The sequence below is a fragment of the Hylobates moloch genome, unplaced genomic scaffold (genome assembly GCF_009828535.3).
Source record: "Hylobates moloch isolate HMO894 unplaced genomic scaffold, HMol_V3 SCAFFOLD_12, whole genome shotgun sequence".
NCBI lineage: Eukaryota > Metazoa > Chordata > Mammalia > Primates > Hylobatidae > Hylobates > Hylobates moloch.
In genome coordinates this window covers 23,556,793-23,569,780 of record NW_026652287.1, presented here as the reverse complement: position 1 = coordinate 23,569,780, position 12,988 = coordinate 23,556,793, and the positions used below count along the sequence as shown (strand labels likewise).

Here is a 12,988-nt window from a genome sequence, read left to right as displayed (position 1 = left end):
GTTTTTTTTGTTTGAGACGGAGTCTCACTCTGTCGCCCAGTCTGGAGTACAGTGGTGCGATCTCGGCTCACTGCAACCTCCGCCTTCTGGGTTCAAGAGATTCTCCTGCCTCAGCCTTCCAAGTAGCTGAGATTACAGGCACACACCACCACACCCGGCTAAATTTTTTGTATTTTTAGTAGAGACGAGGTTTCACCATGTTGGTCAGGCTATCTCGAATTCTTGACCTCAAATGATCTGCCTGCCTCAGCCTCCCAAAGTGCTGGGATTACAGGCGTGAGCCACCATGCCCAGCCTTGAAATTTGGCTTTTATGCACTACTTCCTAACTTTTTAAAATTGGCAGCTAATTAAAGCTCCTCAAAACAAAACAAAAGCCTGTGTGGGTGAAATCGAACATATGTGTGGGGCAGATTTGGCCTGTGGCCTACATTCCAGGCCTCTGGCCTATGTGGTCCTCTCAACAGCCTCTACCACTTTGGCCGCCTCTGAATCAAGGGGGAAGAGAATGTAAATCTCGGTGAAGAAATGGTCCAGAAAGGAAGAAAACATTTTCCTTTTTAGGTTCATTAAAGGATTCATCAGTCGCAACAAACCCCTCTGTCCTGACAACGAGGAATTCATCGTGTTTGTGCGGAAGAATTACATCTTAAATCTCCGGTATCACCTTCCCAAGACTGTCCTGGACAAGAGCTGGCTGAGGCCTCCTGGCATCTTGGAAAATGTAAGGACTAATCTGGGATTTCCAGTGTTGTAAGTAACATGGGCACTGACAAAGCTTAACTCTTGTATGTCTTTGTGCTGCCTCCCTTTGGCTTGAAAGGGCTACCCTGGCAAAGCCCTTCTTCCCAAGGATGCTGCACAAGAAATTGAACTCCTCAGAATTTGTGATGTCCTTAGTAGCATTATAAAGCCACTGGAGGTTGTTTAAACAGAGCACTTTTTTTTTGTTTTGTTTTTTTGTTTTTGAGATGGAGTCTTGCTCTGTCACCCAGGCTAGAGTGCAGTGGTGCGATCTTGGCTCACTGCAACCTCCACCTCCTAGGCTCAAGTGATTCTCATGTGTCAGCTACATTTCCTCACAGCGGCAGTAACTGGGATTACAGGCGCTCACCACCATGCCTGGCTAATTTTTGTATTTTTAGTAGAGATGGGGTTTTGCCATGTTAGCCAGGCTAGTCTCAAACTCCTGACCTCAAGTGATCTGTCTGCCTCAGCCTCCCAAAGTGCTGGGATTACAGGTGCGAGTCGCCATGCCCAGCCGACAGAACACTTTTGAATCATTTCTATTCCTGACGTAGCCTTCCTAGAATAGCACCCCTCGAGAGATGGTCTGAGGACCCTCTGTATCTGGAACTTAGAGGCAGGGCTGTTGTAAGATTCCCGGGCTCTACTTTGGACCCACTGAGTCAAAATCTCCAGATCTCATTATAGCCAGTTCTGCAGGCGAGTCATAAACATATTCAAGTTTGAGAATCATTAGTTAAGCAACAGCAAAAAGTTGGGAGAGGATCAGGTTAGCTGCTGTAACTATAAAATATAAAATATTAACACTGTGCTTGAAATCAAACTGAATTCAGCAGTGTTTTTTTAAAGCTTCATTTTGATCGCCACAGCCCCAGACAGGGAGTGAGTGAGGCAAGTGGAAAGAAGTGTGTTCTCCACACAGGCATCAGATCTGCTCAGGAAAATGTGCGTGAGGAACCTGGTCCAGAAGTACTGCCGGGGGATCACAGCTGAGCGGAAAGCGATGGTAGGGACGTGATGTCTGCGGTGGCCGGTGGCGGGGGTGGGTGTAAGAGTGGGTCCTGAGTGTCAGTCCTCCTCATCCACCATTTCACCTATAAGCAGGGGGTCATGCTAGTCCCATGCCTCGAAATGTTCAAGATAATTGCAGGTAGACCGGCAGAGAGCCCTGGATGAATGCCAGCTGTTACTGTAATCAGCATGGCTCCCTTTGTTACCATGGGAACACAAGCGCAACTGCTCCTGCCATCCATCTAGGGGAGCAGAGAATGTAGACCCCTTTCTGCTGGAGATCTGTTTTTCACCGTGCTCACCTGCGGGTCTTTTGTGTAAAGGGCTAGAAGAGTAACTATTTCAGGGTTTGTGGCCTTTCTCTGTTGGAATTACTCAACTCTGCTGCTACAGTGAGAAAGCAGCCATGGACAATGTGTGCATGAATGGCATGGCTCTGTCCCAATAGAACGTTACTTACAAAAATGGACAGCAGGCTGAGTTTGGCCTGCAGGCTGTGGTTTCCCAATCCCTGATCTACAAGAAACTGCTCTGGGAACTCTGGAAAATCCACTTTCAGGAAGGTAGTAAGGGAACGAGCAGAAATGTCAACCCAGTCTCTACCAATATGACTTTCAGGGCATTTTGGCCAAAGCCAGGAAGGTGTTCTGACTTGTGTGCTCCAGGGTAACAAGGCTCCCACAGTTTATCCAGCAAAGGATGTGACCTCAATGGGTCTAGAGCTCCTCTATCCCAAAGAAGCCCGTGGCTATCATTTTTATACTTTCAATTGTGTATTACCAGATGCAGCAAAAGGTAGTTACAAGTGAAATCTTCAGGGGAAGGAAAGACGGCTACACAGAAAGTTTAAATCAACCCTTTGTCAACAGTCGGATAGGTAAGTACGTTTTCCAGCCTAGGTACTTGGCTTTCCAATTCTAAAATGAGTTAAAGGGTGGGGTGCGGTGGCTCATGCCTGTAATCTCCGCACTTTGGGAGGCCGAGGTGGGCGGATTGCCAGAGCTCAGGAGTTCAAGACCAGCCTGGCCAACGTGGCAAAACCCCATCTCAACTAAAATACAAAATATTAGCAGGGCGTGGTGGCATGCACCTGTAGTCCCAACTACTCGGGAGGCTGAGGCAGGAGAATCGCTTGAACCCAGGAGGCGGAGGATGCAGTGAGCTGAGATCATGCCACTGCACTCCAGCCTGGGAGACAGAGAGAGACTCTGTCTCCAAAAAAAATAAAATAAGTCAAAAGCAGATGCTCAGCTTTGCAGCATTTCCTGATGGCTATTTCCCCAGCTGAGATCTTAGCACAGAGATGCATAACAAAACTAGCAGATACGCCGGGCGCGGTGGCTCACACCTGTAATCCCAGCACTGGGAGGCCCAGGCGGGTGGATCACAAGGTCAGGAGTTCAAGACCAGTCTGGCCAAGATGGCAAAACCCTGTCTCTACTAAAAATACAAAAATTAGCTGGGTGTGGTGGTGGGCGCTTGTAATCCCAGCTACTCGGGAGGGTGAGGCAGAGAATTGCTTGAACCCGGGAGGCGGAGGTTGCAGTGAGCCGAGATCATGCCACTGCACTCCACCCTGGGCAAAGAAAAAAAAAAAAACTATTAGATACCAATGACTTTTCCACAGGATTGGTATTTTAGTGATGATTCATGGCCTTCTGGTTCCCTCTCTAGATGAAGGAGACATTAATCCGAAAGTGCTTCAGCTAATTAGCCATGAGAAAATCCAGGTAAGGGGATGTGTGTCCTCAATCTCAAACAGGATTCCCTCGAGTCTAAGAGCACTTTCTCCATAAAGGGCGCTTTCTCCATAAAGGGCGCACTATTTAAATGCAGGGGTGCAGCTGAGCAGCCGGGGCTCTCAACTGTGATGCTTTGGGTATTAACTAAGACGATGGGGAACAAATGATGATTAGATAATGGCTGCTGTTCTCATGATCCCTCTGTCACCCCAGAAACTGTCTTGGTTTGCTTTCCTACAAAATTGAATGAAGTGTAGCCATGAACTTAATCATGAAACACCCTCTTATTGGTGAGAGACAGTGTGGCATAGTGCCTGGGCGCTGACACTTGCTTTGAACGTAGCAGCTGTGAGATCCTGGGCAGGTCACTTAAGCTCTTGGTGCCTCTGATCTTCTGTGAATGAGGATAACGGGTTTACTGAAAGGATGAATGAGTCGGTGGGCGAGAGGTGCTCAGGCTGCTGCCTGGCATACAGCAGCAGGTGAAGCCCTGGTGATCGTGTGTGCCAGTGTCTGCTCTGCCTTTTTTTTTTTTTTTTTTTTTTTTTTTTGGTTCCCTGGGGAATAGAAGCCACTGTGACTGGATTGGATTACACTGTGGCTGTGAGAGTTTTCATCTCTGACCATCAGAGCAGACCTGCAAGGCAGGTAGCCATAGCCTTGACTTCCTCAGAGGGCAACGTAGGTAGGCAGAGCTAGGGATCAAAATCCCCACCATGCAGAGAGCCAGAAAATATATATATATATACACACATATGTGTGTGTATGTATATGTGTGCGTGTGTGTGTACATACATATATGCAAAATCTGTTTGAGCTTCTCTAAATGCTTGACATCACTTTACCGGGGTCTAAGTAGCAAGAAACTCGGTACTCTGCCCCACCTCCCCCTATGAAGTCACCTTCCCCTTGCAGTATGGTGTCCCGGTCATTAAATATGACAGAAAAGGCTTCAAAGCACGGCAGCGGCAACTCATTCTTACTCAGAAAGCAGCTTACGTGGTGGAACTTGCCAAAATCAAGCAGAAAATAGAGTACTCAGCTCTCAAAGGTAAGAAGTGGGCAATCTTAAAACAATGCACTGAGTTGACTCAACTACTGGAAAGCCCAGTGATGAAGCTCCCAAATGGGAAACACAAGTGCAGGGTGCCCAAAAACCCCGGGGTAGTGATGCACACCTGTAGTCTCAGCTACTCAGAAGGCTGAAGCAGGAGGATCACTTGGGCCTGGGAGTTCGAAGCTGCAGTGAGCTATGATTGTGCCACACACTCCAGCCTGGGCGGCAAAGTGAGACTCTAGCTCAAACAAACAAACAAACAAAAAAACAAAACCATCTGCCCTCCTCCCCTGGCGTTGCCCAGCCTGGACTGCACCCCTTATTCTGGCATAAATATTAATAGCACCACTTTACTCAAGTACCCAGGTTGGGCAATAGTCTCCTTCCACGGTGATCAGAGCCCACTAGCAGGCTGATTTCTAAAGTATGCCCTTCATCCTTCTGGGCCCAGCTAGGAGAATGAAGGGTGGGGTTGGGCAGCCCCTGGGCGTATCTCTTCTTCCTCTGTACTAACATCAAGCTCTCCAGTTCTTGGCTTCTAACTCTGGATCTGTCTTAAGGTGTCTCCACTAGCAATCTGAGTGATGGAATCTTAGTCATTCATGTTTCACCAGAGGACAGCAAGCAAAAGGTAATTGACAGCCACCAGTCTCTACTAAAAGACAGAAACAATACACTGCCAAAATGTTAAGTTGACCACCATGAAACTTCTCTATTAGAGTGTCTGTTTCTTTAAGCTGTGAATACTGAAATTATGCCTTGTCTCCTCCCCACCCCAGGGGGATGCCGTTTTGCAGTGTGGACACGTGTTTGAAGCAGTTACTAAACTCGTCATGCTTGTTAAGAAGGAGAACATTGTCAATGTTGTTCAAGGAAGGTAGGTGGCTTCATCTTCAGCTCAGGAAATAATTCAATGTTAAAATGTTTATTAAGGCCGAGCATGGTGGCTCATGCCTATAATCCCACTACTTTGGGAGGCTGAGGTGAGCAGATAACTTGAGGCTAGGAGTTCAAGACCAGCCTGGCCAACATGGTGAAACCCCGTTTCTACTAAGAATACAAAGATTAGCCGGGTTTGGTGGTGCATGCCTGTAATCCCAGCTACTTGGGAGGCCTGAGGCACGGGAATCCCTTGAACCCAGGAAATGGAGGTTGCAATGAGCCGAGATCGCACCACTGCACTCCAGCCTGGGCAACAGAGATAGACAATGTCTCAAAAAAAAAAAAAAAAAAAAAAAAAATTACAGATCAGGGAAGATGCAAATATTGTTTTCACTCCTGCTTGCCTCCTGCTTCCAACATAATCAAGCACCATCTCTATCAGGAAGGGGTGAGAAGCCTCTAGTGTTACATCCTCGCCCCCTCCCATAAATAACTTTTTTCCGTCTTCATCCCTGTGATCTTGGGCTTCAAAGAATGAAGTCAGTGAAGGCAGGATATCCTGGAGAGCTGTTTCTTTTCCCTCATCCTGTGCTGTTCCAAGTTTTAACAACCAGAGCACATTTGTAGGTGGAATAAGGAGAGAGAGTTGAGTGCTTCGAAATGTGTTGTCTTTGTGTTGCTGTAGCTGAGGGAATACTAGCCCCTCAGAGTTTCAGTGTGATATGGAAGTAGTTCCATAGACATCAACTGGCCCTTTGAAGAACTGAATGTGCTTGATCTCACGGTAACTACAAAAACATGTAAGTTGCCCAGCTGTGGCAACGGCATTCTTCCTTCCTGCAAATATGCAATAAAACACTGTAATAAAACAGGAATTTGATCTTGAAACTAGTAGAATTTGATAAGTGAATTTCTTTTGCAGACCAAAGGTTGAGAGAAGAAAATACAGTATGTCAGTAATGTGTCACTTTGTGTATTTTAAGTTTACAGTTTTTTATTAGTCCGGGAAAAGAAGGCACAATAGTTTTCGACACTGGACCGGAAGAACAAGTCTATAAAAATAAAAATGGACAATTAACAGTGGTGAGTGGCCGTCTCTGGGAGGGAAGTAAGCCGTTTTAGTTGAGAATATAAGTTAAAGTTCTACCAATTTCAGTCCTATAGATTGACTGGAATCATAAGCTATTAATAGTTCATTTCTGCCCTCTATTCCTAATTCTACATCTGTAAGACAGGAAGAAATTGATATAGAGATATATACATCTAAACACTGAATGAGAAAAGAAAAAAAGCCTACCATCCTTGTCAGTGAACCAGAAGCTGACATAAGACACTTCTCAAATAGTAGAGTCTAACTTTTCACTGGATGAAGGCTTTATGCTTATTACAGTGGCTATCCATAACTTCCCTCCACGTTGAAATCAGTGCACTTGTGTCCCACCCAGATACTGAGACTTAATTGGTTGGAGCTGTGGCTTAGGCTTCAGGATGCAAGAAAATATAAACGTAAGAAAAATATGTAAGAAATATGTAAAAAATATGTAAGAAAATATAAAGTTGCTTTTTGGAATACATGTGTCAAAGGCTGCCCATGTTAATACCTTTGGTATAAAACGGATCTAACAAAGCACAGAGGTTTGGGAACAATGGGTATGTTAGGGAGAAGTCTAGCCTGACCACACAAGTACGCTGCCTCCTGGACTGTGCCCATGCTGGGCTGAGGGTGCCAGTGGTCCTCACTGGCTGGTAGTACACGGAGCTTGTTTTGATCCAGTTTTGCTGAAAAATGACATGTTAAAAGCAGAGGGAGCTGAATCTTTAAAATGTATCTTGTATTATACGAAGAATTTTAATACAAATTAATTAAAAAATGGTCTGTGAACATGGAGTGTCTCATACACATTTAAATTTAAGTGGATTTACCTATAAAGTCATTTTGCAGGCCGGGCGCAGTGGCTCACGCCTATAATCCCAGCACTTTGGGAGGCCGAGATAGGCGGATCACCTGAGGTCAGGAGTTCGAGACCAGTCTGGCCAACATGGTGAAATCCGTCTCTACTAAAAATACAAAAATTAGTTGAGTATGGTGGCGCATGCCTATAGTCCCAGATACTCAGGGAGGCTGAGGCAGGAGAATTGCTTGAACGCGGGAGGCGGAGGTTGCAGTGAGCTGAGATCGCACCACTACACTCCAGCCTGGGCGATAGAGACTCCGTCTCAAAAAAATAAAATCATTTTGTAGATATAAAATAATTGCCCCTAGACACAATGAACTCCTTTGGGGACAAGTTAAAATAAGGATCATTTTGGGTGTGGACTATAAGGTGTCTTTTTAGTTTACACGCTGTCTTAAAAGTGACACCCCAGAGGCTGTGTCTCTCTCCTCTGGAGTCACACGGAGTCCATCTTCCTCCCTGACTGGTTCTGGCTGAAGAGGCTGACAGGCCTCGATGAGCCAGTTTCTAAGTCTGGCTTGTCTCATGGGAGGTGGCGCTGGCTTCTCGCAGGCCCTCCACACCCACCTTGCTAATGGTGACAGTTGAGGTGATAACTGTTTCCTTTTGCGCAAAGGGAGCGGGGAAGGGCTGTAAACCGAAGTGTGACTCTCTCCCAGGTGTCAGTCCGGAGGAAGTCCTGATAGAGGATGACATCTAACCTCTACCATCGCCATTTTTGCTCCAACCGAGGAAATTACAGGGGAAGTGGGGATTGGATCCAGTCAGCTACCTCTTCAAGGAACCAGACCCGCAGCACTAACAAACAGATCACATCTGAAGAAACTGAGGGGCGTTAGGCCAAAGCCCAATCCCAGCTTCTCAGCTGCCCCATGGCACCTTATTAAAATGTCACCTTCTGGAAGCAGACCCCAGGTCACCCAAAGGCGTAATTCTAAACACCCTCGACAGGCTCTATGTTCAATGCGCACTCCAACGTGTCATTAGAGGGTGGGAAAGATTCTCTACCTCTGTCAAGCTGCCCTGAGACATGATGAAATACTGTGTACAGCAAGTTCTCAAATAACATTTCATTATACGCTGATAAGACATCTGATTCCTGGGCAGGGCCACTGTCTGGGTGGTCTGTACGTTCTCCCCATTGTCTCTGGGATTCTTCTGAGTGCTCTGGTTTCCTCCCACGTCCCCAGCGTGTGTGTATCAGGTGCACTGGTGTGTCTATGCGGTCCCAGTCTGAGTGAGTGTGGGTGCATGAGCCCCGTGAGAGGAGGACACCCTGTCCAGGGTGGGTCCCGCCTGGTGCCCTGACCTGTTAGGATTGGGTTCTGGCCATCTGCAACCCTGAACATGCAGGTTGGAGAACGAATGAATACAAATTTTATTGTAAAATAAAAATGTATATAAAGCATAAGAGCACACAAATGGACAATAAATGCCACAGCGCAAAAGCATGTAGCGAGCCTGCCACGCTTGTGACTGGGGAGGGGCTCCTTACAATTTCACCTTTGCAAGCGTTTATTCAGTGATTGATTTATGCGGCCACCGTTAGGACCACCATCACTCACTCACTGATTCACCAAAACTTAGGTAATGATCTTATTTTTAATGTAATTAAATATACATGTAGCTCATTTATTTCACTGTTTAATATGAGAAGTACTTTGGTCTTTATTTAGAAGTTGGGTGATGTTTTTGTGCCCAGCAACATGCTGTAGGAATTTAACTCCTGTTTACATCCATTAGCCTCATGGTTTTGCTTCAAGTCTCAGCTTCCAAGAACCTATCAATGACTTACTGCACATGGTCTGAGACTAAGTAAAGGAAATTTTCTAAAGCTGTGAAATTTGAATTTTGCTTTAAATAAATGGAACTCAGATGTGTCAAGGGATTGGGTTTGGTGAACTGAAGCCCTCCGCCCCATAATAGTAAATCAGTGGTAACACCAGCTGATTCACTCTTTTTCATGAGCCAGGCAGCCTTTGACCTCAAGACTTCCTTCTGGTGTTTGAATTCAAACACTACAGAAACATGACTCGTCTTTCCCTTCCACCTGGAGCGACTTTAAGGGGGTGAGGCAGAACGTGGGGGCCCTGCCTTTGTTGTAAACCGTATTTTAGGGGCCCGGTTATGCCGGGCATGTCTGAAAAGACCCAGAAAACAGAAGTATTATGACTTTTATTTTACATGTCCACAAATGTTTGCACACCATACAGTGGCTACATCTAAAACTTTGAGCATTTTTTTATGGTGCAAAGAGACAGAAAGGTTAATGACACACTTAACTGTGTTACAGTGACTTTGGGTAGAGCCCTAAAGACAGCACACGCTCCAGAGGGCAGGCTGAGTGTTGTTTACACTCGGGTCCTGAATCGCTGTTGTACAGAGACACACTTTAACTGGGGAATGGGGTCCCGGCACAGTGATCGCCCCACGGGAGAGTGACAGAATATGCCAGGAATTGTCTTGGACATGGGCCCCAGTCACCACAATCAGATGGCTTATTTGAAACAAAACAAACAAAAAAACCCCTTGATTACAACACACCAAAGCTGTTCCAATTTGTAAAAAATTGTAGTTATTACATTGCAATGAAATCTGACTCTTTACCAAATCTTGGGCCAATGTTTTACTTGGATAGTGCTTACATTATAAATATTGGTTTTTGCCCTTAGTGCTAACATAAGAAAAATCAGTTCCTTGTATACTCAATAACAGAGCTTGGACCAGCCAATGCTGTCTATCCACTCATGGCTATAATGCAGCCGACAGAACTGTTCACCATGGAATGTTTTATAAACCTGTTCATATTCCAGAGACAAAGACTCAAAACTACAAGTGCAAAGTTGGAGAAAAAGTGAGGATAGAGAGAGCTGCCAGAAACACGAGCTCATTAGGCATAGAGGCCACAGCAAATCAAACTGTTCCACAAACTCATTCTTCACACAAACATTTAAAAAACTATGCAGCCAGGTGTGGTGACTCACGCTTGTAATCCCAGCACTTTGGGAGGCCAAGGTGGGCGGATCACAAGGTCAGGAGTTCGAGACCAGCCTGGCCAACATGGTGAAACCCCATCTCTACTAAAAATACAAAATTAGCCGGGCATGGGCTGACGCGTGCCTATAATCCCAGCTACTCGGGAGGCTGAAGCGGCAGAATCGCTTGAACCTGGGAGGCGGAAGTTGTGGTAAGTGGAGATCGTGCCACTGCACTCCAGTCTGGCCAATAGAGCAAGACTCTGCCTCAAAAAAAAAAAAAAAATTTTTTTTCTACAATGGCGTTTCCATTTTCCGGGCCAACATTCACTTCGACTTTCTAAAAAAGCTCAACCCAAAAGGCAGGGTTGGTGTTTAACACTTAAACAGTATAAAATATTTACGAAACATTATTTTGTAAGCCCTCTTTCCTTAGCACTTAATAAAATCCAAATGGCCTAATATAAAAGTTTCTCACACAACAGTTTAAAAAGCGTCTGCCCAATACACGATTTTGACATTCAGTCATGATTGCTTTAAAGTTTTATTGTAGACTTTGCCGTTGGATACAAAATGAAGGCATACAACTGTCACAGGCAGGGCAGTACGTACAAAGTCTAAGCTGTAAAAACCGTTTGAAAATATAAACTCGCTTTTTGGAATACATGTGTCAAAGGCTGCCCATGTTAATACCTTTGGTATAAAACGGTAACGATTCCCTTGACAAACCCATCCATCACCTGACGCACATTCACATCTCCTGGTAACTACTCTACCAAGTCTAGTCTCAACCACCCCTGTCAGTCACGACTCACTCCTGTTCCTTTGCAGGCGCAGAGGAGCCTGGGAGGTAGGTCACTGAGAACACACGTCCTACATGGGCGCTGTGCCCAGCGGGCTCCAGCAGGGGCCACCTGTGCCCCACAAGCACACACCCCCACCCACAGTCGCACACATCCCTTAAACATGAACACAGACACAAACCAGACCCAAAGGTATCTATCTACCCGCACATCCTCAACCTGTTCACTGCTGGCCACTCTACACTGTGTAAAAGTCAGAGGCAAAGACAAGGGGGTCTGTGTTTACAGCAGGGAAGCTCCCTGGGGCTGGTGGTGTGAGGGTGTCCCTGCCTGGATGCCAGGCTGGGAGGACAAAGGGTATGGGCCACACTGAATTTCTAAGCAAACTGACTTAGAAAGTTAGCCCAGCTTCATGGGGAAGGGGGCTGAAGAGGACTGGGATCCCAGGGAGGGGTAGTTTATGAGCTATGCCTGTCACAGGGTCAGATGGCCTTCCTGGAGTGGAGTCAGGTCAACCAGGAGAACAACTGGAAGGGGCTGGAGTCGGGGAAAGAACCAGAAACAGAGCTAGACACTTACTGCCATGGAAAGTTCTGCTCCTACGCAGACATGTGGGGTCCCAGTGAGCACCAAGCCAAAGACCAGCCCAAGGTGGCAAAAGGCTTGCTCCCTAAACAAAGCCTTGCACCCAAAGTTGCACTGGTCTCAACGATTTAGACGCTCATTCAGCCACATTTCCACTGCCACAAGCTGCAATTATCAACAAGCTCTAGGCCCAAAGCCACATGGCAGAAAGCACTTCTAGCAAAGCAGTGGGGATTGTGCCCGGGCCAAACACACAAGAACCAGGAGTGGACCTGCTGGGGCTGGAGGATTATGAAATAGGAAGCAGGGAGCTCAGATACCTCTGGTGGTCTCCAACTGCAGAACAACTCTCAGAATTGTCAAACTGAACCCTTAAGGGAGTGTCACCCAAAAAGCCCATATAGGAAGTCGACACCCACAAAAATAAATACTGCAAACAAAAGTTCTCACATACACTTCACACTCATTCATACTTTTCCTCTGAGAACCGAGAAAGCCTGGCTCCAAAGAGTCTCAGATTCTTATGAAAAGTAAAGATCTTAGACACAGCTTGTTCAACAACAGGGGTCATATGCCTGGGTCAAGACAATCAATTTGCCTTGTCAAGCAATACCAAAATAATCATCTGGCTTGTTACAAAACTATCTCCAGGCTCCAAGGGAAGCAGAAGGGGCCCGGCAGCCTGCACAGGATCTGGGTGTAGCACGGCAGGGAGTGGGGGCAGTGTGAGGAGGGCGGCTCGGTCTCTTGCCTGCTCACTGGTGGAGATGGGCCCGGTCGTCGGGGCGCTTGATGTGGATCCTCCGCACGCGCTCGATCCGCTCCCGCTCCCGCTCCTCGTCCTCATCCAGGTGGTGAGAGCGCCCTGCCGCCCCGCCTGTGGCTTCCAGGAGCGCATTGTCAGGTCCCCGGCCATCCTGGGCCTCATACAGCAAAATGTTCAGGGTCTCCTCATAAATCCGGGCTTCGGGAAACTCCACCTGTGCTCCCACAATACACAGGGCAGGTAAGTTACGGCCCACCCCCTCTGCCAACACCTGGACTTTATACAGGGCCACCGGGCTAAATCAGGCCCCTGGGATTCCACTGAAGGCCACCAGTATTATTTTTAAATAAACTGATATTTTCAATGGCAACACTTATATGTGGCGCTAAATGCACAGAACATCAAGGGGATGCAGAGAAACAGGTCTCCCCGCCCCTAGTTTCCCTTCTTAAAGGTACAGTTTCTC

At 46.6% G+C, this 12,988-nt stretch overlaps 2 protein-coding genes across 11 annotated transcripts in view; one reads left to right on the top strand and one right to left on the bottom strand.

Annotated features, from left to right (window-relative positions):
• The window catches only part of MYO1H (myosin IH), a 60,708-nt gene extending 51,234 nt beyond the window's left edge, over nt 1-9,474 (top strand). For both annotated transcript variants that reach the window (XM_032168752.2, XM_058425220.1), the window contains 9 exons: nt 564-723; nt 1,669-1,752; nt 2,541-2,634; nt 3,432-3,487; nt 4,415-4,550; nt 5,117-5,187; nt 5,336-5,433; nt 6,422-6,521; nt 8,053-9,474. In XM_032168752.2, the coding sequence (XP_032024643.1) occupies nt 564-723; nt 1,669-1,752; nt 2,541-2,634; nt 3,432-3,487; nt 4,415-4,550; nt 5,117-5,187; nt 5,336-5,433; nt 6,422-6,521; nt 8,053-8,076 (823 nt within the window). In that variant the 3' untranslated portion in view covers nt 8,077-9,474. The remainder of the gene's footprint in view (nt 1-563; nt 724-1,668; nt 1,753-2,540; nt 2,635-3,431; nt 3,488-4,414; nt 4,551-5,116; nt 5,188-5,335; nt 5,434-6,421; nt 6,522-8,052) is intronic.
• KCTD10 (potassium channel tetramerization domain containing 10) overlaps nt 1-12,988 on the bottom strand; it is a 78,622-nt gene that overhangs the window by 36,106 nt on the left and 29,528 nt on the right. For 6 of the 9 annotated variants that reach the window (XM_032168753.2, XM_032168754.2, XM_058425221.1 and 3 more), the window contains exon 7: nt 10,900-12,736. The exons of 1 other annotated variant lie outside the window; for it this stretch is intronic. In XM_032168753.2, coding sequence (XP_032024644.1) covers nt 12,512-12,736 — 225 coding nt within the window. In that variant the 3' untranslated portion in view covers nt 10,900-12,511. Of the gene's footprint in view, nt 1-6,406; nt 6,491-10,899; nt 12,737-12,988 lie in introns of those variants that run through there. 2 more of the 9 variants (XM_058425222.1, XM_058425223.1) reach the window with 2 other exon arrangements.